We start from the raw sequence: 23,864 nt of genomic DNA on the forward strand, positions 1-23,864 counted from the left end.
GACTGAGACATTGACAATGGCTCCTCACTTACTCCGATTTTGATTTGAATCCAGCTAAGTGTACCATGATATTTATTGTCATGTTATTTCAAACAAATTTGTCAAACGAATAATATGAAAAGAAATTAATAAAACATATTACTTAGGGGGACATTCGATAATCTATATTATATTTTATTACCTTTTTTTCACGGGTCCAAATTTTATGATCAGGAATAAAAAATAAGCTGTTTTTAAAATTAATTATAAATTATATCGTGTAATTAATTTTTTTAACGAAATTTATATTTTTAAAGATTATACGAAAATGTTTATATTTATAAAAGGAAAATATTTAATTTCGTTGTTCTAATATAATTTTTTTCGGATTTGGAGTGCGTGAGTCCATGTTTGGTGTTTGACGGAAAGATCAGACGGGCGAGAACCCTTCAGCCTTGTCCATCAATACAGGATCGACGGCTACGATGACAAGTCCTATCTCCAGCAAAGCCGACCCGCGTGAGGTCAACATCAATTACCCGTGGGCACCACGTAGTACTAGATTCGTGGGGCCCGACGTCGATCGTGACTTAAGCCGGTTGCGGAGACAGTCCCTTTGCCTGCCGAATCTTCCGACTGGCTTCTTTAAGCGACGTCAAGCTATTATTAAATATAGCCTAATTAAAGGCGAAGGAGGGCGGCATTCTCTCGTTGCCTTCCAGGTAGAGGACGCGAGAAAGGCATTGAAAAGAGCGAGGCGTGCCAACGGAGGGGGAGGAGGGAGGGAGAGAGAGAGAGAGAGAGACCGGGGAGAAGGGTCTTCCGGCGCCATCAAGTCCTTGGAGTAGCTCTTCCTTATCGCGGTCGCCATGGGATCCAATCCTCCACCACCAGGTTTTTGTCATCCTCCACCTCTCTTCTTCGGTTCGAGCTTTCTTTCTGGGTTCCTTCCTATCTGAAAACTAGATAATAATTCGGCATTCGTCTCTTCTTTATGTATTTAGTGTTGCTTATGACGGCAGAGTCTTGATTAGGGTTTTGTACCCTCGGTTGATTCGTGGCGATTCGTCTCCTTCTCATCGTTTTCTTTCAGACTGGCCATTCCAATCCGTGAATCGCGAGAAGATAGATTTTGTTTTTGTTTTTCCTCATGTATCTGATAGATTTTGATCGGGGGTATGTCGGTTGATGATTCAAGAAGAGCTAAATTTGGTGAATTTGGGCCCTTTGAATTTATTGAAAGCTGATTTCATGATGGATTTTTCACCCCCTGATTCTCTCATGATAATCATACATCGCAAGGAAGAACTGTTTCGTAAAGATGATCGTCGTTTTTCTGGAAAAATCATATGACTTTGCCGATGATTAATTGATAGCAGTTGTGCTCTTGTTTCTATCTCTGGATGGAAAGTTCCATTCTCATCCTTGTGTGCAGCATGAGCTAATTTTTGAGTAAGCACCCACTGCAAGGGTCAGCCTCTACCTGTCCACAAAAGACCAGTGCACATAAAAGAAAATATTAGAATGACAAACACGTTTAATATGCCTTCGTCTGCACGAAAGGACAAGGAAACCGGTATCACAAGCAACAGAAATCGACTAACTTTTATTAGACAAAAAAAGACTTGCAAACGAGCTACATAGTGACACACAAAGGGGTTCGGAAGTCAGGTGTAGGTTCAATATTTACCTAGCATTTTTGTCGAACAAAAAACACATTACCAAAGTATTATCCGGATTAGTGTCATCCATGGGGTTCTAGGATGCTGAGACATTTGTGACTGTTGACATTCTTTAAATAATTCCCGAATTGTTTTCAAAATTCTCAAATTTTGCATTGTTTATGATCTGCACCTCTTTCATGGCATTTCTGATTGATTTTGTATGAATAGAGTCTTTTGCATTTGATCCTTGCCTTATCTCTAACCGGCATAAGTTTTGTTTATGAAGTGGTCCTGTTTAGTTTTATATTTTATGCAGATAGGGACTCAAAAATTGTGGAATGTAGGGAAGAATAAAAAAACTGAGAGACTGGATCTACTTTACACAATAAAATTAAGAATCAGGTTCCTCTTATTGAGAAATGACAAGGATTTAGTCATGGTTATAAAATTAGTCATTTGTAGTCAAACTTAAGTGAGCAATGTGATCTTCATGTTCCTTTAATCCACTAAACTTTATTCTGCCTTAAGCTGATGAAAATCCTCTATGCTTTACGCATGTACACTCAGGAGTTTCTGTAGTTCATGAACAACAAAATTGACATGTTTGTTATTGACATATTGTATATCTATATAAACTGACCATTTTACAAGTCTGACCTTACTACATGGGATGAAGATTTTCACCCGCAATGGGACTGTAGCTCTTGGTTGTCATTTGTGGTGACATTGTATTCCTAGAATGTGCTTATTGCCATAGAAATTCTTCAAAATGACCTACTTTCGTCTCTCTTATTTGGATTATCCATGGTTTCAATAGCACATGGTTGTATTGCTTCAGGTAATGCTCCACCATCGAAACCATGGGAGCGAGCTGGGACATCATCTGGTCCTGTACCATTCAGACCCCAATCTTCTGGCAGGACAAGTGAGGTTGTGGAAGCATCTGGAACTGCAAAGCCTGGGGAGGTTGTTACAGGTTCTGAAAGAAATGCCACTGTTAATAGAAATACTCTTGGCAGGCCTTTACCTCCAAGGCCTTGGCAGCAGAACTATGGAACTAGCCATGGAGGTAATTGTTTGTTTATTTGTGTTCTAGCTCACAACTGTTTTGATGTGATCTAGGTTTTGAAGCCTCATGCTGTCATACAGGTTATGGCTCAAATTTGAACTACAATTCAGGGTATGGGTCTGGTGTCTATGGTTCATATGGTGGACTTGGTGGTTTGTACAGTGGTGGATTTTATGGTAATAGCATGTATACAGGGAATGGTGGGATTTATGGAGGTTCTGGGATGTATGGAGGTAGCATGTACAATGGAGGATATGGTGGTTCCTTAGGCGGTTATGGGGTGGGCATGGGTGGGCCTTTTGGCAACCAAGATCCAGATGATCCATATGGCCCTCCATCACCACCAGGCTTCTGGATATCCTTAATTCGGGTGGTAAGACATACTTGTTGCTTAAGTTGTCTAATTGCTTGCAAATTATTTCCTTTCTCACATTTGCCCTTCTAATTCTTTGTGCATATTTTTGTGCTGTTAATTGTTGTTGCACATGTATCTGTTTCTAACTTTCCATACTCGCAAAGTCAAAAATTTAACTGTGGTTTTGATGATGTCATTTTGTTTTCATCATTTTCATTGGCAACCACGTGATATATCCTGTTTCTTTCTATGATGATGGTTTTCTATGGACAATCATCCCTCTTTCTTTAACACATGATGCACTAGTTGCATGTTTCAGTTAAAATTGTACCATTACAGTATGATGTTGTTGAGATTTCTGTAACTTCTTGCCATCTCGACCATTTTCATCGATGTCCCTTTTTTGTTTATTGCATGAATTATGTATACTGTATAATCTTTACAAGAACTCCATTTCTTTCTTCATTGTTTTGGCTTTATGCCATGTTTGGCACAAAATATTCACATACAGATCGTATTGGCATGTAGCAACTTGTATCGACGAGTTTGACTAACGACTAATGCCAAACCATATAACTCATTATCAATCTTATTTTTATAGTACAACAAAGGACTTCTATTGAACCATATTAGCTCAGTATCGGTCCGCATTTATCCTTCTATTATGTTTTTAGTGATACTAGTTTTTATAAGTTGGTATGCCTTGGGTACTATGCTAGTACTATTTTGGTCTGATAAGATGTTGAAATCAATATTAAATCGATATTTTAAACCTTGATTTGCCATTACTTATTTCCTAATGTTGATTGTAGATGCACGGCGTTGTGAACTTCTTTGGTCGTATTTCAATGCTCTTGGACCAGAACACACATGCATTTCACATGCTCATGACGGCTCTCCTACAGGTGTTCTCATGATTATCTTTTATCCTTGAACATTTTTTCATGCCTTCCCTGAGATTTGCATTGACTTATATGCTATCATTTTCCTTTCAGCTATTTGATCGTTCTGGAGTATTATATGGTGAACTTGCAAGATTTGTGTTGAGGATACTGGGGATAAGAATGAGACGCAGAAAACAGCAGCAACTGCGATCTAGTGAAGGCCTTGGCAATGATGGGCATGGACAAAGATTCATTGAAGGTCCAAAAGATCCTTCTGGGTCATGGGACTGTGTCTGGAGTGATGATGTCAAGGGAACCCATTAAAGAGACGCATGAAGTTGACAGAAGATGCTTCCTTTGTCAATCCTTTTGACGATATCAAGAAAATGGCGAAGAGACATACGTCAAACAGAACCAAATGTAAGGTATATGCAAGAGTCTAGCTTCGATCTAGCTCAGTAAGAGGATGCTTGGATAGTTATTTGTGCTCTTTTCTCGACTCTTACGTGGGTCGTCGAAGACTGACATTGTCCTTGTGACAAGTGAAATGAAACAGTGGATAGTGTTATCACAGTGATCATTTTCTTGGGTGAATTCTCGGAGAAGTATTTATAAATTTTTGTAAAGTATTTGAATTTTTAAATATTTTTTTAAAGAGTTTTTTTTTTCATAATTGATGATTTTACCATTGGTCGCCTTTGTTGTTGGTTGCCTTTGTAGACCACATCAGCTTTGTGCATTTGGCTGACAAGTTAGCGATGCCAACCTTAGTCACATCCCTAGTTGGTTGATTTCATCATCGTTATCACTCGTAAGCTCCTTTCATCATCATTTGTGGATGTGGAATGAGGGGGTATGACCTATGCGTTCTCATCGTGGCTCGCAGCCTCCCTCGTTGTTGGTTATGGGCAAGAAAGGGTGGGAGCCCATGTGCCTTTGTTGTCACTCGTAAGCCTCCACATTATTGCCTATGGCCCTTCCCTCATCGTCAATCATGAGCGAGAAAGATGAATAGGTATGTCCATGTGCGGAGGCAACCAAGGGCTCTTGTCGTCGTCCTTGGTAGAGGGGACGAAAGGTAAGGTGATAGTGCAAAGAGGAGGCGATAATAGGTTCGACAAAGACAGGTAAAAATGATATTTTCATAAAATAAATGATGTCCGGTAAGAATTTTGGAATGTTGAAATGAATTTTTTTAAAAAAAACTTAAGAAAATTTTTCGACAATTCATCATTTTCTTTTTGTCAACAGGGATACACGTTATAACCCACCCAATGATCTAATTTCTCATGACTTTTAACGTACGAAAATATAGAGTTTCATGATAATATTGGATTGTCTTGATAATAGTTGTACGTTGTGCCTATACTGTATACTCATTTACTCTTAAGGGAGAAGAAGTCCTAGAGAAACTTTCTGTTAGAATCATACTGCCTTTATTAACCTTTGACGACATCGTTTTAAGGATAGTTGATGACAATTTATTACATCCAATATCTTTTTCATCATTTATCTTTTATAACAAAATTTATAAGAAAAATCTGTTCCTCCCTTGAGGTGATTTGGGTATTAAAGGGACTCCCATTAGAGACAATCTTAATGAGTCCTAACAGTTGTCCGCATCTTAATCCACCTCAATTAATCTCCCAAGTTTTTCCTCCATCGTTTAGTTAAGAGGCCCAATGATCATTCTTGTAAATGCTCATCTCCCTTCTTTTTCTCATCTTTTTGCACCAAATAGTATTTCCATCTGTGTCATATATGAACAAAAATAGTAGTATCAGAATCTTATAGTGACTTGCCAACCTTCTTAACGAATGAATGAGCCGCTCGAAATCTAAAAAAAAAAAAGAAAATTATCGGATGAGATTTGAAGCCTCTGTTCTTAGTTAATTTGATATGAGACCATTTGGGTTTCATACTCTCAACTTTGGTAAACAAATACAATAAATCATCATTAAATTAATATATTAAGAATAAAAATTTATCGGATGAGATTTCAAATCTTATTTTTTTAAAAAAAAATTGATACACTAAATTAAATATTTATTGGTTGAAATTTTGAATTCATAAATTATCGTAAAATCTATATCTTTTCTTGGCTTATTGGTCTTATTTGGACACCCACAATGGAGGAGAGGGGGGGGGGGGGTGAGGTAATTGAGGAGGAGGAGAAAGTTACCGGGATAGCTCTTTTGGACGTGCAATATTCCATGACAGACTCTTGCGACTCCGATACCTCCAAATCCATGGCTGCTTGTAGCTCTTCCGGTGCAAAAAGGTGACCCCAAGCCACTCGAGCAAATCTACAAAAGATTCGTGGTCTCCCAAGTCCCATATCCGCAAGTACACCAATAGTGATTGCCATCTCTCTCGGGGGCCACAGAGACTTGACAAACGACTGCAGGAAAGACACTGTTGAGGAGCCGCAGAAACCAGTTTGTATTTAGCAACAACATAGTTCCTGCAGTACACCATGCAGGCTCCACAAGTAGGTAAGTTTCTGTGTCTTGTTCATTGTTCTCTTCATCCACAGAGCCACTGATACTTGGTCTGCACTTTGATGACCGCAGCTCGGTGAAAGAGTCACGTTCAGTCATTGCTACTTCTCTCTGGTTTTCTACCTCCTCCATGTTTGCCTTGTGTCTTCTTTCATCACAGTGGGTGACTGAAACATGCAGTAGTAATCAACAACACTGTTTTCCTGCATTCTGTCTCGGCAAATGCTAACTTGGCAGTCTTATTGTAGTCGTTTCTCATTATACTAAAATTCTGGCATGATTGTTCCATCATTGATGAAGATATACATTCTACACCATCACATACTCCTCAGCATACATATGCAGTGTGTATGATGAGAGGCAAGACTTTTCAGAGTAGTGTGTTGAATGATGTTCCAGCCGGCAAAATGTACAAGCTCATATATCAACGTCCCACCAAATCACGTGCAGTGTCTTCTCATGCAAACCCTTCTCCTGCCGCAAGCAGCACTTATAATGCCCGGACTCATGGAAAGACAAAGCACAACTATTCAGTACGGACAACAGAAGCTTACACGAGCAAAAGGCACCGAAAAGGAAAATAAGCTACAACGAAAGCTTTTCTAGTGCTGGGAAATTCCAGTTCCAGACTTACATAGACTATAGCAGTGATCTAGAGCCTCAAGGAGAGATCAACGTTGGCCATGTCTTCACCGCCACCAGCGGCTGAAGCAAAACCTACAGTACTGCCGTCGGAATGACCTAGAAAGTCCAGTAGCAGTGCCTGATGAGCTTGGTGGGGGCCTCTGTGCCTACTGCTGGAGGAGGAGGGGCATCCGGTAGCGTATACTGCCCTCCTGCTGCTTACAGTCCATGGGACAGCGTAGGACCTGAAGCTCTCCAAGTGATCACCACGCGGTGCGGCGGAGAACCGAGATGGATCCGAGTCGTGATCATCAGCAACGTCGTTCTTAGGCGGAAGATAGGTTTGGGAGGTGCAGCCGACGCTTCTCTCTTTCTTGTGCGCGTTCTGATGTCCTCCGAGCGCCTGCGACTTGAGGAACTTCTTGTTGCAGAAGAGGCAAGGGAAGAGCCTCACGTCCCTCGTGCCGTGAGTGCTGGAGAATGGATCGGAGGAAGCTAAGCCGAGGGAAAGGTCGAGGGTCGGAGGCGGTAGCTGAGGTGAACCTTGACGAGAAGAATCCATCTCATCCTCACTGCTCTTGCTCTTGCTCTTGCACTTGCACTTGCTTCGCCAGCAGCCATCAACCGGTGTTGTAATATCTGCCTGCGAGAGAAGACAATAATGGTACAAAAAAGCACGCGTTCGAGCAATGACAGAAAGGCACCGCTTCTGTTTCCCTATATGTCACACATGGCTGAGCGATGGTCGGCACCTCATGTCATGATTAGCCTCTAAGTGGATCAAACTATTGCTTTTCATACGAAAGTTGTTGATAGATCTGAGGAAACCGACAAGAAAACGCAAGCCCATGCAGACCCCCAAGCATAGGTTGGAATAAGATCTCACCAAGCACAAAGAAGAGCTGTCTTCCTTGCATTGGAACAAAGAAAATAAAAAAGTGTCCCTAACCCTGGCTGCAGTAGACTACCCTTCAACCTCAGTCGTATGATTGTATTGCAGAAAACCTAGGCTCCTGTATCATTCTGGTCATCAAACAAACATTTGCAGCTATGGATTTGTGGTTCTTGTGAGGGTCTATTTGGTCAGACGTGCTGCTGCGTACAAGACATGCACACAGCTCAAGGTAGGAAATGGCATTCTGGCTGGTTGTGCTGTAACTTTTGTGTTCTCACTATTACATGTCTGGACAACTCCAGATCTTACTTTTGGACTATTACCATAGTGTGTTAGATTGCCACGGAGGGAATCAAATGAATTAGAAGTCATTCCTACCTACCTGTTCATGCTCAGCCAAAAATGTTGTCAATCCATCAAACTGTAGCACTTGGCATGATTCAGCTTGGCATCTGCAGTTCTGCCCTTCACTATGTCATTGACTTGCAACACCAGATGCGAACAATGTGTTAAGTACAAGTTACTCAAAGGCACCCGCTTTTGAGTAACCTAGCTTGACAACAGCTTCTAAAAGCTTTTGGAGTCAGTAACTCTTGATGATACAACTTCATCTATCTCCCACCTTCATTGTTGACATAAGCACCTAAAGTCTGCATCATCGACAGAAAAAGGAAATATATAAGAGTCAGTACCAACAACCATGAAGAAGAACCTTCTCACAACATAGTGAAGTGAATTAAACTTTTAATACACAGTTATAAACAAAACACACAGAAAGAGTATGGTAGTCATGCTAGATTGGGTTGGAAAGGTTGTTCAAACTGTGTAGAACATGCTCTTTATCATTTATGGACTTGTGATACTCCCCATGGAAAACTTAGTCTTGTCAGTCGATAGACCTTTCCCAGATCTAATGTAACTTCGAAGGGCAAAGTTGTGGCTGCATGAGCTTTAACGCTAATGTTCGCAATCAATCTCACATGACTGACAGGCATCAACATCTGTATGAGATGTCAATAATATGGCGAACCAGCCCTCAAAAATGAACCCAAAGATTGTAATGGAAGGTTCGTTAGGTTACTAAACATACTCCATTTTTGGTCTTCTTCTTGTCTTGTAATAATTCGATAAAGAATAAACAGAAGAAAGAGATGATCATATGAGTGATAGACTATTGTATGGGCACTCGAGACGCAGAGCAAAGTGATGAAGGGAAAAGTCACTATTTGTAGAACTTTGGTCCAACAGAACAATCAACAGAATCAATAGTAATAAAAATACAATCCTATGAATAGTTGGCCAACATCCATAAAGAGATAACTAGATTACCATGAGAAAATAAAATAATAGTAGAAGAAAGATAACATTCTCTTAGGTTAATCCAAGCTCAAGCTCAAAGTCATTTGTAAAGATTTCTTTCTTTCTTTCTTAAGACCTACTAAGGGACGAAAAATGTAACATACATATGATATTTATAAAGCAAGATATTAATTTGAAGCAAACAAATGACTTTGGAGTTCTTGGTATCTTACTCTTGGACTGTTTGGACATGTCCCTATCTAGCTCTATCGAGATATGAGATTGCATGGCTAGATCTAGTGCAAGCATAATTAGCAAAAATGAGATCTAACTAATATCCTCAGGATCAATAGATCACAGGATTCGTATCTGAATCACACTACCCCAATACAAGCGAGTCAGATTCGGATTTTGACTATGATTGAGGGGGTCAACTACAAGCGCGGTGACATATATCGTGACGACACAACATATATAACGGTTACGAAATATCATATGCGTTATTATATATCGGGCCCTAATCGTAACGATGCAGACCAAACCAGCGACCAATAAGAAACGGCAGAAGGAATAAGACGGTCGGCGCCTCGCTCTTCCCCAACATTTCCCCCCCGTTACGAGCTGCGATATCGTCTCCCTCGCACGCAACCCGGCACCGTTCCTGGAATGCCGAACCGAAGCGGCGAGATAAGTTTTCCGTAGCAGAGTATCGTCCGATTCGCCGGGCCGGTATCGCCCCGATCAAAGGGAGACCGGATGGTGGACGGCGTCGGCGAGAGATCGGTCTGCTGACTTCGTTCCGATCCATCTCGCGTCTTGGTAAGTTTCCCTTGGTTTGGAGGATGATTGATCGAACAAAGATGATGCCCATGGACCTCTCTGTTTCTTTTGTACTCTTTTTTGGATGCTGATGTAAAAAAGATCGGATCTTTCACCTTTCACATCTATTTTCTGTGGATTATTTTCTGACAGCAAATACTTGAATATTTTTCACCTTCTTTTTCTGTTGGTTACTTGCTGATACTAACTAATGTTCTCAATTCCGTTCGTTGGTTCTAGTGTTCTAATTTACTAATGTCTAAAGATCATCGAGAAGTAAAAGATTCTTCTTTTGACCCTACAGATTTGATCGGAATGAGAATAACTCTTTAGCTACAATCGTCGTTTTTTAATATAGTCATCATATTATTGTAGCCGTTTCTCAATTGAAACATGAACGTGCAGATGTTGTTAAACCCTAGATTGCGTGTCATGAACTCAATGCGAGTGAAATTGGTGTGCGGCGCAAATGTATATACCAATTAGAATGGTCGGTTCATCATGGACTAGTATTTGAATCCATGTGTATGATTATCCAGAATTGCAGTGGCAAGAAAAAGAATGAGGTAGAAAATATATCGATAAACTTGCTTGGTAGGTCGCATTGGCAATATAAGGTGAAGTGAGTGCAAAGTGAAGAACTAAAAATATCATTTGATTGACGTCTAATTCAGTGTTTTTTTTTGCTCTGACATGTTGAGTGTAAGATCATGTAACTGAGAATACTAGGGATTTGACTTATTTTGCATTTCTGAAACTTTATGATGCTAAGTACATCAAATGAGCAATCAAGAAGGTACAATCAGATACTTGGTTATTCAAGATGTTGTGCATATATTGCCTGAAAAGAGAAAAAACATGAGTTGTGTGTTTGTGTACTAGCGCAGGACTCACACCCACTAAGACAAATGCCATGGATATCTAATGTGGCTAACTGGCTTTTAAGTGTTATTTTAATTTTTTTTTTCTTTTGTCCTTTTTTCTCAATGCGTATACAATATTTCAATACAGGGCACAGATTAATACTATCTTCCAGGAGCGAAGAATCTGGCATTCTGAATTTTACAGTAGCAGAATGCCTCGTCACTTAGACATAGGGTGGCAATATGGTACAATGATTGGGAATCACAGGCATCATGTGCAATGCAACTATTGCCACAGGATCATGATTGGAGGCATTACACGTTTCAAGAAACACTTGGCAAGCAAAAAGGGAGAAATTAAGGGCTGTGAGGCTGCTCCTAAAGAAGTACGGGAAGTAATTAGGAAACATCTGGCTTCACTAAGGCCAAGGAGGCCGAACAAGAAAAGACGAAAGCCAGCAGATGGAAATTTTGTAGATCCTCTTTCTGTTAATTATAACATGGAACTGGATGCATCAGATCCAGATGCAAGACAGAAAATGTTGACATTTAATGATGAAGAAACTCACTGTATGATCTCCAGAACATTACTATTTCCTTTCTTCTTTTGGATATTGTGTCTACACGAAATTTATGTATCACAAAGAAAAATTACTTCTCTCTTGACAACTTTGTCTTTGTACTTAATTTATTACCAGAATAGACCTTTACTTTTGTTTAAATTTGGTCATTTTAGATGTAGCAATTTCATTGAAGTTAATGAGAATGTTCAATTTAGAATATAGCTATTTCCTTTCTATGATTATGTTTGATCCATGTATGCTAAAGATTATCTGCTATTATGGTTCCATGTTATATGCTTAAGTAAAAAATTTAGCTGCAATATCAGGCTAGATAGGACAAATGATATACTCAGATAACTAATTTTCCAGCATCAAATAATAAGATCAGTGTTCTTGGTCTTTACCCTTAGGCAGCCCAATCTGCAGTCTGATTGACATCATTATTTTCTTACTATAAGATGTGTGTCAAAGAAAATGGACACATATCTTTAACTTCAGGCCTTCAGAGTGAAAGCCCAAAAAGGAAACAATAGAGGCAGAAAGGATCATCATGAAGTTCAAATTTGAATGGTATGTTATCTTTATGGTATAGGCTTAAGGAATTTTCTCGGAAATCAATGAAAATTTGATTATAAAAGGTAAAATTAATCTTCTTTAAGTTTTTTACTTTGTATATAAAATTTGTTACCATCGTCATGGATGTAGCACATAATTTTAGACATTTCTCATCCTCGTAACAAGTTCTTTGGCCTTTATTTGCAATTATAAAGTGACTCTTTACCTATCTCCTACTTTTGTTGATAAATGTGTCTTTTATGGCAGTGATATCTAAGTCTCTTCTAGTTGGTTTTGTCATTTTTGTTGCTTTGATTTTTTTTTGTTTGTTGTTTTTAATTAAGATTAAACCTATGCTATGTTTGGATGGTTACTAGATTCTTGTTCTTGTTGGTCTTTTTCTCCCTTTTCTGGGGTTGCCTACAAGAAGTTGTAGAATCTAAGGTTTAAAATTTCGGTCTAGTGCCAACATTGATTGGATATCAGACTAGTATAGTACCAGACTATTAGTATGGACTGATGTATGATACTTGGTATAACCGACACTTGGCACAAATTGATATCATTTGTACGAGATAAAAAGTGGGAAAGAAGAGGAGACGAGGAGGAAATGGAGGAGGAGAAGAGAAGGTAAATGAGTAAGGGGTGATTGTATTACTATATGGTTGTTGATGTTTTTAGGTAAGGTAAGATGTTTGCCACAAAAGAGATGGGACAAGCCTACAGGTTGTTAGAATCAGTACAACTTGTGTTCTTGTATAGGGTACCAATTTCAAGCACCTTCATGCCATTGCTAAAACTAAAAAAAAATTAATATCGATAATACTGCATAATCACAAACTTAGTTGGTTTTGCCTAAGTTGTGTAGCTCCATAACGTGTCCGTTTGAAAGGGGTCAGCCTCTCCGAAAGCTTTTATGATCCCTTAAGGACTTGCAAAAGAGAAGACGAGTTAGAGGAAGCGTTCAACTCGGGATCCTACAGGTAGACATTTCAGCAAACACTTGATAGACAATACAAATTACAAACATGGACTTCGTAACCTCTAAACGATCGTACGACAAAAGGTCCAAGGTGGTTTGCTATGGCCAAAAGTCCTCATAAGTGCTCACATAACATTGCTATAGAATAAGATATTGAATCAACCCTAGACAATACGCAAAGTCCTATTCATGTGCTACCTGAGCAGCTTCAGGGTGCTGTACTGGTTGACACTCTACACTACTATGTGGAGATAGAAAACCTCCAAGATGGCTACTTGCATGGTGTGTTTTTGAATAGTTTTGCCTCTACGTGACAACAACACACAACTTGCATTTACAGGACTAAAATAGTAACAAAAGTTAATCAAAATGGGGCTATCAAGCCTACTGCAAATCCTCTATATGTTGTGCTAAGAAAAAATAAAACTGAAAGACACGGACATACACAAACATTACATCGAACACCCTGTGTATATATTTGTTCGTGACAGCATGGTGCAATCCAATATTTATTGATAGATTGTGTATCACTGCTAAAAGAAACTAGTAATAGTCTTAACATCTTGGTCACTAAGTCTGGTTCTGGAAATAGATTCCATGTCAATATAGAAGGAAAAGTGAGGCTTCTATAGTTGGAAATTTGGATTGATTTGTATGATCTAGCATAAATCTACATGGATCTTGGCCAAGTTTGTATGAATTTTGTTGGTTCCATCTTAGATCCTTACAAATCTTGACAGATTGGCCAAGAACCATGTGGATCTTTGCAAATCTGGCTTGGATCAATGTGAATATTGGCAGATCTGACCCAGATCAATGCGGATCTTGGTAGTTCCAGCCAAGATCTTCACGGATCCATGCAGAGTTTACTGGATCTATGGATCTTGTTGAGATTCACATGGATCCAGCCAGCATTCAAGTCGATCTATGCTAGAAATGTGTACGTCTGAACTCATTTGTGCAATAAATGCAAGACTTTGAACTAAATGATGCATGAATCTAGAAAAATATGCATCAACCTAGTTAGGAAAATGAGAAAGTGAAAGAGAGGGTGAGAGCAAATGAGAAAAAAGAAAGGGGAGGGTTTGGTCGGGTTAGAGAAAAGGCATGTATAGCTCTCTGATGTCATATTTAAATATATAATCATCCAGATATCATAACTGAGGATCCTTTGTGTTGGAGGAACGTACATGGATAGACGTACAACGTAGAAGAAGCCCTAAAGCTAACCTCAGCCACTATGCTATTTGACTCTTGCTGCAGTCAGGGTCTGTTTTGAGTCTTAAGTTTGCTTGACTTCAACCCAAATTGAGTTTGTTTTAGATTTGGTGTTTATTTAAGAATAATTACTTCTTTTTTAGAACATTAGTCCCACTCAACTTGTTGAACTTGTCCTGTACTTCTCATAATGATCAAACGACAATTTCAAATGTGTTGTTTTTGAATATATCTAAGGTTGATACACAAGGCACACGTGCCATTATTAATGAATACTCTCAGACTAGCCTGTGCCATTTAATTTTATAGCACATACATGAACATATGCTGATATAGACAAACATACACAAATCTTGGACATACTTTTGCTTCTTGATATACATCAATAATAGATGTACATGCCCATACATAGGCATAGAAATACACTGAATATTTATCCAAATACATTCATGCTTAAAGATCCTGCTCATTTGTTCTTAATCCTTGATGTGCATATCCAATATTCTAGAAAGATATTACAATGTAGCTTTGCATGTATTTCGGTTTCTCATAGCTATATGCACATTTCATGATTTTCATTGAGTGAAGAATTAACTTTAATAAGGCTGACATTGTAAGTTCCATCTCTCAAACTAATCAAAAGTCTTTTGTTGATTGTCATTGATTATTCTTGCTGTTGATCTTTCCTGACATTAAGATCATGTTAGCTGTTTCTGTTTTAATTGATTTTGTTGAAAGTGATGAAGCACTCACTTAGGCAAATGAATTGATCATATATCTTCAGATGGTTTTGGTGGCTAATGCTTCAAATTTTGTTGCACATATGCAGACATTTTGCTACTCTTTCGTGACTGATTTTACTTGTTTATGTGATGTAGCTTCTAGGTCAGCAGACCAACAATTTGAGGTTGGAACAAGGGAATTTGTTGATGTGTTTGCATGTGTCCAGTACAAGGATGAGCAGGTATGTTGCTGAGAATGCGTTTGCAAGTGTCGGAGTGCAACAGAATTAATGTGTTTGTCTTCATATGCATGCTTTTGCTAATTTTTCTCACTCTTTTGTGATTCATGCAGGATTTTGATCCTTCTAGAGCAACTGACCTTGGATGGGCACATGGTGTCATGGTAAATGGGGACCGACAAAAAATACAGTGCAGATACTGCCATAAAATAATCTTAGGAGGTGGAATTTCTCGCCTTAAACAACATTTAGCTGGGGAAAGAGGCAATATAGCTCCATGTGAACAAGTACCTGATGATGTAAAAGCACAAATGCAACAGCATCTGGGCTTTAAAGTTTTGGAAAGACTTAAAAAGCAGAAAGATTTTGAGGTTGTAGAGTATTCTGCTCAGCAAGCAATAGAAGAATATGTTGGTGATGTTCCTAACATAATATCTCCAAGAGATGGCTCTCGTTACAGAAGAGGAGAGGATGCTTGTGAAACGAATTCTATCAGAAGAAAGAAAATTGTGACATCATATATTCCTCAGGCCTCAGCCATACCTCAGTCTGCTTTACAGTTTACTTCACAAGAAAACGTAGATCATGCTGATATCACAGTTGCAAAATTTATGTATGAAGCAGGTATACCATTAAGTGTGGCAAATTCATTCTATTTTCAGAGGATGGCTGATGCAATTGCTGCAGTAGGTCTAGGATACAAAATTCCCTCATATCATTCTCTTAGAGGTAAATTATTAAATATATGTGCCAATGAAGTGCAAGAAATTAATAAAAAGCTTCACAAGTCATGGGAAGTGACTGGTTGTACGGTCATGGTTGATAGGTGGATGGATAAATCTGGTCAGGCTATGATTAACTTTTTCATATATTGTCCAAAAGGAACCATGTTTCTGAAGTCAGTAGATGCATCTGAGATTGAAACCACCTTGGAAGGTCTTGTTGGTTTATTCGATAGTGTTGTTCAGGATGTTGGCTCCAGCAACATTGTGCAATTCATAACTGATGGTTCAGCCTGCTATAAAGCTGCAGGTAAGATACTGGTGAACAAGCATAAGACTTTCTTTTGGAGTGTTTGCACAAACCATTGCATCGAACTAATGTTCAAAGGATTGAGTGAAATGGATGAAGTGAATAAGGTAATGGCAAGGGCAAAGAAAATAAGTCAGCTAGTATATAACCATGCCTGGGTCCTTGATTTATTGAATGATATAACTGAAGGAAGAGATATAGTATTACCCTCCATGACTACATTTATAACAGACTATTTGACTTTTCAGAATATGTTCATGCTCAAAGAATCTCTTCAAGAGATATTTACATGTAACTTATGGGAGCAGTCAGAGCTATCTAAGCAAACACTGGGGATAGACGTAAAGAACATTGTGTCAGATTCACAATTCTGGCAGTCCTGTTCAAGAATCATCAATGTCATGAACCCCCTCATTACAGTTCTAAACGTTGCAGATGGTGGAGAAAGAGCTTCTATGGGATTTCTATATGATGCTATAGAAAAGGCAAAGAAAGAAATAATTTTGGCATTTGATAACCATGAATGTGATTACTCTCCATATTTAGACATTGTGAATCATGTACAAGATGAGCTCCACAGCCCTCTGCATGCTGCAGCTTATTATCTTAACCCTGCTATATATTATAACCCAGAATTTTCTATGAGTAATGTTGTTCAAAAAGGTTTACTTGATTGCATCGAGACTTTAGAGCCTGATGTAGCAGACCAAGATAATATAACAAGGCATAAAGCTTTTTATGAAGATGCTGTAGGAGATTTTGGAAGACCAATGGCAGTAAGGGGAAGAGAAACGTTATCTCCAGGTGAGTTTTCTTTAACTCTAATCTTGAGTAGTTGACTCTTTTTACTACCCAAAGATTCATTTTCCTTGGTTTTGAATTTACCGTGTAACTATTACGTTTATGGAATATTTATTGTACAGCTACATGGTGGTCGATGTATGGATCAGATCACCCAAATCTCCAGCGATTTGCTGTGAGGATATTGAGCCAAACATATATTATGACTACCTCCGATAGGGCCTACAATGCCAATGCATATCTCCATTCAAGTAAGAACAGATTGGAGCAAGAGAGGCTGAAGGATCTGAAATTTGTCCACTATAATTTGCATTATCAACAAAGGCAATTTTGATACTCCAATTTTCTTCGGCATTCTTATTTTCTGTTTTGAGCTAAAAGAAATGTCTCTTCTTTTTCCAATCTGAAGATTTATGCATATGATTAGGCAATCAGTGGCAGCAGGAATCAAGGCAAATATAAGAAGCAGATATGATCCTGTAAGTGTGGACAATCATAACGCAGAAGAGTGGATCGAAGATCCCGGATTAACCGAGGGAGAAGGAATCAATTTGTTAGATGTCGCACAACTTGATACTTCAGTTCCTACAGCCGATAGCCTCTGCAATATGAGTGATGATAATTTTGGCAATAACCATGAGAACATAAACGGAAGTGACGAGGGTGTCGACAGTGCAGATTCATTAAACTGTATGCAGAAGCAAATCAAGACAACACCAAGGGAAGCCACAGTTCATATTCTTCCTGCAGTATCATGTGGATACATTATTATGTAGCCAGCCTTGTTGTGCAACATTGTACGACTATTAGTCTTATTACTCCTGTAAAGAATTGTTCAGACCTCAGGTTCACATTGAACTCAATGTGTCAAAGTGGTGTTGCTTCTCTGATTCCTCCCCTTAATGTGATGTTGGCATGCTGGTGTTCTAAATCATGGAATACATTGTCATAAATTTTCTGGCTTGTTAATGTGAAACATCACAGGTCTCATGATTGAGGTTGTCAAACAAGTATAATATATTATATCCACAACAAAGAATGATGGCAATTTTTTTTGCTGGTGGCAAGCATTATAGAATGCCGCTTCCACGGCAAGCAATCTATAATGCTAAAACACGAGTGAGTCAACTCTATAGATTGGAATACGTCTGGTCATTGTTTGTTTGTGGTTGGCGATTGACTTCCACTGTACAGACGGGTTCAATTTCACATGCTAAATCTAATCTAATTTGCATATGGAAGAGGATATTAAAACATACAAATCTTTTGGGTCCTTTTCTAATAGCTTAATCCTTTGAAAATATATTAAAATCTCATTTTTAATAACTTAATCTTTTACACTTTCCCGTCACCAAATTCTTCGAAGCATTTATCGACTTGCGTTTGGAGTCGCGATCGCGCACCGGAAGCAGTCTTAGAAAATGAGATAAAAGACGAGATTTGGTTGATCAGATAACACAAAATTCTACATCCGACATGACTTCAGTGCGAAGTCCTTATGGAAGACACCGACACCCACATCAAGTCTTTTTCCAGTTAGTTGTGATGGAGTAATTTTTCAAACCACATTGAAATAATGACAACTATTTGAATTATTCCATATTATTAATATATGTGAAGAATAGTGATAATTGGATATATACATATATGAATTATGAAGACATGTTTGCAAGGATATAAATATATGAATATGGGCCATATTAAAATTCATAAAGACGGGCATTTGTGGGTCACATGAAAGGAATGGAGAAGGTATGGCAACTCTCTCTCTCTCTCTCTATTCAACCCAATTTTGAGATGGAACAAAAAGGAAAAATAAGGATAAGAAATGCATTTGTTGGAGTAAAAAGAAATACCAAATGAAAGAGAAAACACAGTGTGGACAGGGAAAACAAACGTCTACAGAAGAGGGTGATGCTCATAAATTTACAGTTTTTATTGACCATTGTGTACATACATACATATATACATACAGATGAGTGATGCTGAGGTCTAATGATCCTATATCACTCCACAGTCTCTTTTATTTCTTCTTTGAAGAAAAGAGTGACCTGATACATACAGTAGATTGTGCTTAGGAATGCAGAGGAAGAGATGGATCAGCTCCCATCTTTAGCCGGTCACTCTCATCAATGCCTGCACCAGTAATAAAGCAAACAAACAATCATCATCTGCAAAATACATCTCACTGTTCTGTGGCAGCAAAAGCAATAATAAAAAAACAAGGATGAAAAATCCTTCATTGCTCATGATCACTTAAATCTAATCCAGGAACAGATGAGATAGTTAGGATGAGGTTCTGACAATCTCTTCAGGTCAAGGCAGTGGAGGTACTAAGAGGTCAATGTTGAACAAGAAAAAATGAGTCAAATCCTGCAATATAATGTCAAACATCATTTTTAACCAAGAGCATGCCAAATAGATATCCAGTTCATGATCAAATATGATCCAAAATTAGCAGAAGAAAATTACTCCAGGATTATTGTTGGTGTTAGTAAAGCCACAAGAGCACAAACATGGCTATCATCCACAAGCAGAATTCATGATCCAGCACAAAAAGAAAAAAAAAACCTAATTTTACCAACATGCATGATAAAAAAATGATCTTTATGGTTAAAAAGTTCGGTTCAATACCTCAATTCCTTCGCCCTGAAGCCAAATTCTAAAGCTCAAATGTTCAAGCAAGACGAGCGCTTGATGCTAGTCTTGGAAGATCACGCTGTCGGCGAGCTTGAGCAATGGATCGAGGCAATCCGGCGAGAACTTGCGAGCGAAGAGGTATGAGTACGTCGAATTGGACCTCCGTAGTCGGTTGATAAGACTTGCAGAGATCTCAGGCGGCCGATACGTGTACGGGTGCCCGCCGACGCTGTCCGTCCAATTCACTCTCGTCAGAGTGTAACGAGTGCATCCTTGGGGGTCCTGCATCTCGAGGAGCGTTGGGAAGTAGTGCTCCTCGGGGTAGCAGGAATCCGCCATCGACTTCAAGCAAGGCATCTTGAACTTCTTCCAGAGGCGGCGGTCGCGCACCACCAGCACGGCGTGCCGCCTGGCGAGGACGAAGAATTGCGACCCGACGCGGAACTGCTCGAACGGTACCTCGTGAATCATCACGTCATCGCCGCGGGCCACGTACCGGTCCCGCAGCCCCGGCTCGCCGGAGAGGATCTCGATGTAGCTTCGGCGATGGCGCCGACCGCCGGTGGGAGTGGGAGGCGCGCCGGGATCAGCGAGGAGGGCGCGATAGGTAAAGCGGAAGGAGTGGAGGGGAACGCAGTGCTGGGATAGGAGAGCGAAGAAAGCGTTCGCTGGGTCGTCGACGAGAGCGGCCGCGAGCAGGCGCCGCGCGGCCGAGATGAGGGTCGGCGAGGCGCGCTGCGTGGCCTTTGCCGGGATGAAGCGGCCGAGGAACGACGGCGTCGGCGAGAGGAGGAGGCGGGCGGCAGGGTCGGCGTGCACGTAGACGTTGAACAGCCGCTCGTGGCCACGGAAGAACCGCTCCCACAGCGGCGCGAACGTGAGGTCGGAGTTGGCGAGGAACAGAAACGCGATCTTGGGCGCCGACGGCGGTCTGCGGCGGAACCCGGCGCTCCCACCACCCCCGGCGGAGGCAAGGGTGGCGCGGCGGAACAGTGCGACGTCGTCGGCCTCGTCCATATCGGGGATGCCCGGCAGCGTCGTCGGCATCAGAATCCGGTGGGCCAGAACGAACACCACCGGCATCGACACCAACAGAACCAAACAAATGACAAACGGCCACGAAGAAATCATCGCCCGCTCGCGATCCTGCTCCAGATTTCTGCACAAAACCTTCATCGGGACCAGCAGACAAGGATCGGTCCTACGGGGTTTTATCCCTCAAACCTATCCACCAAACCGGCAACAGAAGCGCGAACTGGGGGCACCGATCGATTCGATTCCGCAGCGAGCTCCGGTTTCCGGCATCAAAATCGAATCTTGCCGCGCGGGAACGGATCAAAGGACGAGACTCGAGAGGCAGAAGAGAGGCGAGTGCAGCGAGGGCGAGTCGACCAACAGAGGGTTTTGTCCCCTTTCTTCCCTTTTATTAACATTACTATGTTAAATGGTTTTTTCCAAGAACCGTACAAATTTAGTTTGACCATTTCGATTAAACATTAAATCCACACCGTCGATGAAAGATCCAACGACGAGAATGGCTTGGCGGGCGTGATACGTAGGTGACGCTTGGGATTAGATGCCGGGACAGCGTAGGCGCTTACGGTACGAAGCCGATATAAAAAATATATATCATTTATTTATTCTCTTATTTTTTGATCGTCGACATGGCGTCGCAACGGACGGTCCACGCTTATCGCCTGCTTTCGCTGCAATCGTCGTATCTCAAAAACTGTTCCAAGAAATATTCGGAAGCAGAAAACAAAATGTGTTTTTGCTTTCTGTAGTATAAACAAAGCTATCCTCCACTCCTGCGTTGCGGTGGTGTCGCAATCCTAAGACTCGAGATGCCAACAAGTCTACGATTGACGTATACGGGAAGAAACGGTTGGCCATACTGTGACACTATCTATGTGTTGTAGATAATGTAAACACATTGGAAAAATGTTTATAAAAATAAGATGCGGTAGCGAAGTTTCACAAAGATAGATAGAAAACAAAAGGTGGGCATGAGTTGTTAGTGTTGCGTGCAGCAACAGCAACAATTCCAAGGGGTCGTTTCACAAAGATATATTTAATTACCTGTGATTGCAAACAAATTGCTTTGAACACTCAACTGCATCAGATGATAAACATAATGGTTGATGGTGGTGGAATCATAAAGCAAAGAGCCATTGATTCTTTTTTTTTTTTTCTTTATGCATGATAAAATTAATTTTAAATATCTCTATTTTTAATTAAAATAGATCTAACCATTGCATATCACTTTTGATGTTACAAAACAAAGGCATATAAGTGATCCATAAGTTATATCTCAAACTACGATGGACTAATTATATATTTTTTTATATTTAAAAAATTTATATTAAGATTCTTATAATTATGAAAGTAAAATAAATGATCATATTTTTTCTGTTGATTGTATTGACGGAAAATACTGCACATACATGACATGTTGGATTAGCATCAATTCGATAAGTAAAATAATCATTTTAATTTTTTTTTTTTCATTTGAGAAAAAATCAATTAAAAGATGAGGCCTCTCTGATCTTGATACCCAAATTAATTAAAAGAATAATTAATTAATTTAGGTATAAAAAATTCTAATTTTTTTCCAATCTTTCTTTAGGGTTCTTTTTAATTAAAGATTCCATTCTTTTAAGAGCAACTAAAAAGAAGAAGAGAAACTATGATTTCCTGATCGAGTGTTCGGGAACCATCTCCACGAGGATGCAGGCAGAACCTCCCCTCGTATGAGGATGAAGAGAAGAACCGATCATCTTTTGCTACGATGTAAGGTTAGATGTTGATATTTTCAGAAAAAGAAGCATTAAATATATGCTTACAGATATCTGAATCTTCCCGTCGTTGATTTGTTGGATGGAATTGATCAGTCACGTATTCTTGACAGCTCCACGGCACTGTCATCATCTACCAAAGGTTGGCTGGTAAGAAAGCTTCTTATAAGATGTCATCGATGGACGACTTGACCAGCGCGCAACAGCCAAACATGTCGAAAACAGAGGAAAGATTTGAAAGGTCTACCTGCAAAGCCGAGGGAGGTCCCCCGGAAAGACGGCGGGAGGGAGGAAGGCAGAGCGGGCAAAGCCGAGGGTCTGGGCGAGCTTGTGGGCGCCGATGCCGGACTCGCCGAGTCCGGAGAAGAACATGGCGCCGGGGACGTTCAGGACTGCTTGGGCGAAGTCCAACATGAGATATTAACGCCTCAAATGATCGTTTTGGCCTTCACAAGATTAGAAATCAGCATGTAATAATATCACATGCAATACGTCCAAAGGACAACAAATAATATATAGTTAATCCCTCAAATCACTAATTCTTGATGCCAAGCAACAAATCTCAGCTCGCTGGTTGTGGTCAAATGCAAGAAAGAACCATCTCATCAACGCAGTTTTGAAGTACTTAAGGGTCCATCTCATCAACAATCATTAAACCACATGAAGTGCATCTTTCTCTGCTTCTTTATTATTATTATTATTATTATTATTATTATTATTATTATTATTATTATTATTATTATTATTATTATTATTATTATTATTATTCAATAACACTTTTTATCTTTGTTCTTTGAAGTCGTTGGGTAGTAGCATTCTGTCTTGCAAATCACTTGTGATAGCAAAGATCAAGAGTTTCTTGTAATGATTACTACACTGAAAGATCGACCTATTATTTATGGTGTTAAAAAGTTGAGACCATATTTACTTGATCAATGGGTTATAATACGTTACAGATAGCTTATGACTGAAGAGCTAAAAGAAAAGCTTCCCGAGATTGATGCTGCTCAGCTTTGAGGATAAGACTGATTTGAAAAAAAAGGAACTGTTAAGATCCTTTTTCTTAGTTTTGAATAATGTTTATCGAATCTGTTTAGTTCAATTGTTTCTCAGCCGTGAGGTTAAGTCAGAAAAGAATCTCAACATTTCTGGATGAGAAGCTCTTCTGTTCTTATATTTAAGGAACTAATTATGCAAGCAGCAGATCGATGTTAGAGAAGGTTTTGGTCTACAAGATGAAGCCGCTTATGTTGGGCATCAAATGCACGAAAGCAAGATGGAGACAGCTTAGTTTAAACATGCATTGGGAGAAAAATGAGAGAAGCATTGACCTTCAAATGCTTCCAAAGCTCAACTTGCTTTGCA

The 23,864-nt window shown here is 39.7% G+C and overlaps 4 protein-coding genes across 4 annotated transcripts; 2 read left to right on the forward strand and 2 right to left on the reverse strand.

Moving 5' to 3' along the window:
• Positions 1-706: 706 nt before the first annotated feature.
• On the forward strand, positions 707-4,596 carry LOC135631438 (peroxisomal membrane protein 13-like). Its single transcript, XM_065139116.1, has 5 exons — positions 707-873; positions 2,482-2,712; positions 2,793-3,085; positions 3,880-3,972; positions 4,063-4,596. The coding sequence occupies exons 1-5, from the start codon at positions 849-851 to the stop codon at positions 4,273-4,275; spliced, it is 855 nt and encodes a 284-aa protein (XP_064995188.1). The 5' UTR covers positions 707-848; the 3' UTR covers positions 4,276-4,596.
• Positions 4,597-7,104: 2,508 nt separating this feature from the next.
• Positions 7,105-7,638, reverse strand: LOC108952161 (uncharacterized). Its single transcript, XM_018822225.2, has one exon. The coding sequence runs from the start codon at positions 7,636-7,638 to the stop codon at positions 7,105-7,107; it is 534 nt and encodes a 177-aa protein (XP_018677770.2).
• Positions 7,639-9,877: 2,239 nt separating this feature from the next.
• On the forward strand, positions 9,878-17,998 carry LOC103975297 (uncharacterized). Its single transcript, XM_018822038.2, has 6 exons — positions 9,878-10,089; positions 11,101-11,522; positions 15,149-15,234; positions 15,345-17,067; positions 17,187-17,388; positions 17,492-17,998. The coding sequence occupies exons 2-6, from the start codon at positions 11,165-11,167 to the stop codon at positions 17,838-17,840; spliced, it is 2,718 nt and encodes a 905-aa protein (XP_018677583.2). The 5' UTR covers positions 9,878-10,089; positions 11,101-11,164; the 3' UTR covers positions 17,841-17,998.
• Positions 17,999-18,979: 981 nt separating this feature from the next.
• Positions 18,980-21,109, reverse strand: LOC135584004 (glycosyltransferase BC10-like). Its single transcript, XM_065138658.1, has 2 exons — positions 19,699-21,109; positions 18,980-19,200 (listed from the first exon to the last, which is right to left on the reverse strand). Exon 1 carries the CDS (start codon positions 20,878-20,880, stop codon positions 19,765-19,767), a length of 1,116 nt encoding a protein of 371 aa, XP_064994730.1. The 5' UTR covers positions 20,881-21,109; the 3' UTR covers positions 18,980-19,200; positions 19,699-19,764.
• Between the last annotated feature and the right edge of the window lie 2,755 nt (positions 21,110-23,864).

The sequence above is a fragment of the Musa acuminata genome, chromosome BXJ3-2 (genome assembly GCF_036884655.1).
Source record: "Musa acuminata AAA Group cultivar baxijiao chromosome BXJ3-2, Cavendish_Baxijiao_AAA, whole genome shotgun sequence".
Classification (NCBI taxonomy): Eukaryota; Viridiplantae; Streptophyta; class Magnoliopsida; order Zingiberales; family Musaceae; genus Musa; species Musa acuminata.

What these genes read in the sequence shown, in the direction of transcription:
- LOC135631438 (XM_065139116.1), top strand. Translation starts at nt 849, where the DNA reads ATGGGATCCAATCCTCCACCACCAG. An exon ending in ATCCAATCCTCCACCACCAG is followed by an intron (nt 874 to 2,481) that starts GTTTTTGTCATC and finishes GTATTGCTTCAG; the next exon opens with GTAATGCTCCACCATCGAAA. An exon ending in TCATGACGGCTCTCCTACAG is followed by an intron (nt 3,973 to 4,062) that starts GTGTTCTCATGA and finishes TTTTCCTTTCAG; the next exon opens with CTATTTGATCGTTCTGGAGT.
- LOC108952161 (XM_018822225.2), bottom strand. Translation starts at nt 7,638, where the DNA reads ATGGATTCTTCTCGTCAAGGTTCACCTCAGCTACCGCCTCCGACCCTC.
- LOC103975297 (XM_018822038.2), top strand. Translation starts at nt 11,165, where the DNA reads ATGCCTCGTCACTTAGACATAGGGTGGCAATATGGTACAATGATTGGG. An exon ending in TAATGATGAAGAAACTCACT is followed by an intron (nt 11,523 to 15,148) that starts GTATGATCTCCA and finishes TATGTGATGTAG; the next exon opens with CTTCTAGGTCAGCAGACCAA. An exon ending in AATTTGCATTATCAACAAAG is followed by an intron (nt 17,389 to 17,491) that starts GCAATTTTGATA and finishes GCATATGATTAG; the next exon opens with GCAATCAGTGGCAGCAGGAA.
- LOC135584004 (XM_065138658.1), bottom strand. Translation starts at nt 20,880, where the DNA reads ATGAAGGTTTTGTGCAGAAATCTGGAGCAGGATCGCGAGCGGGCGATG.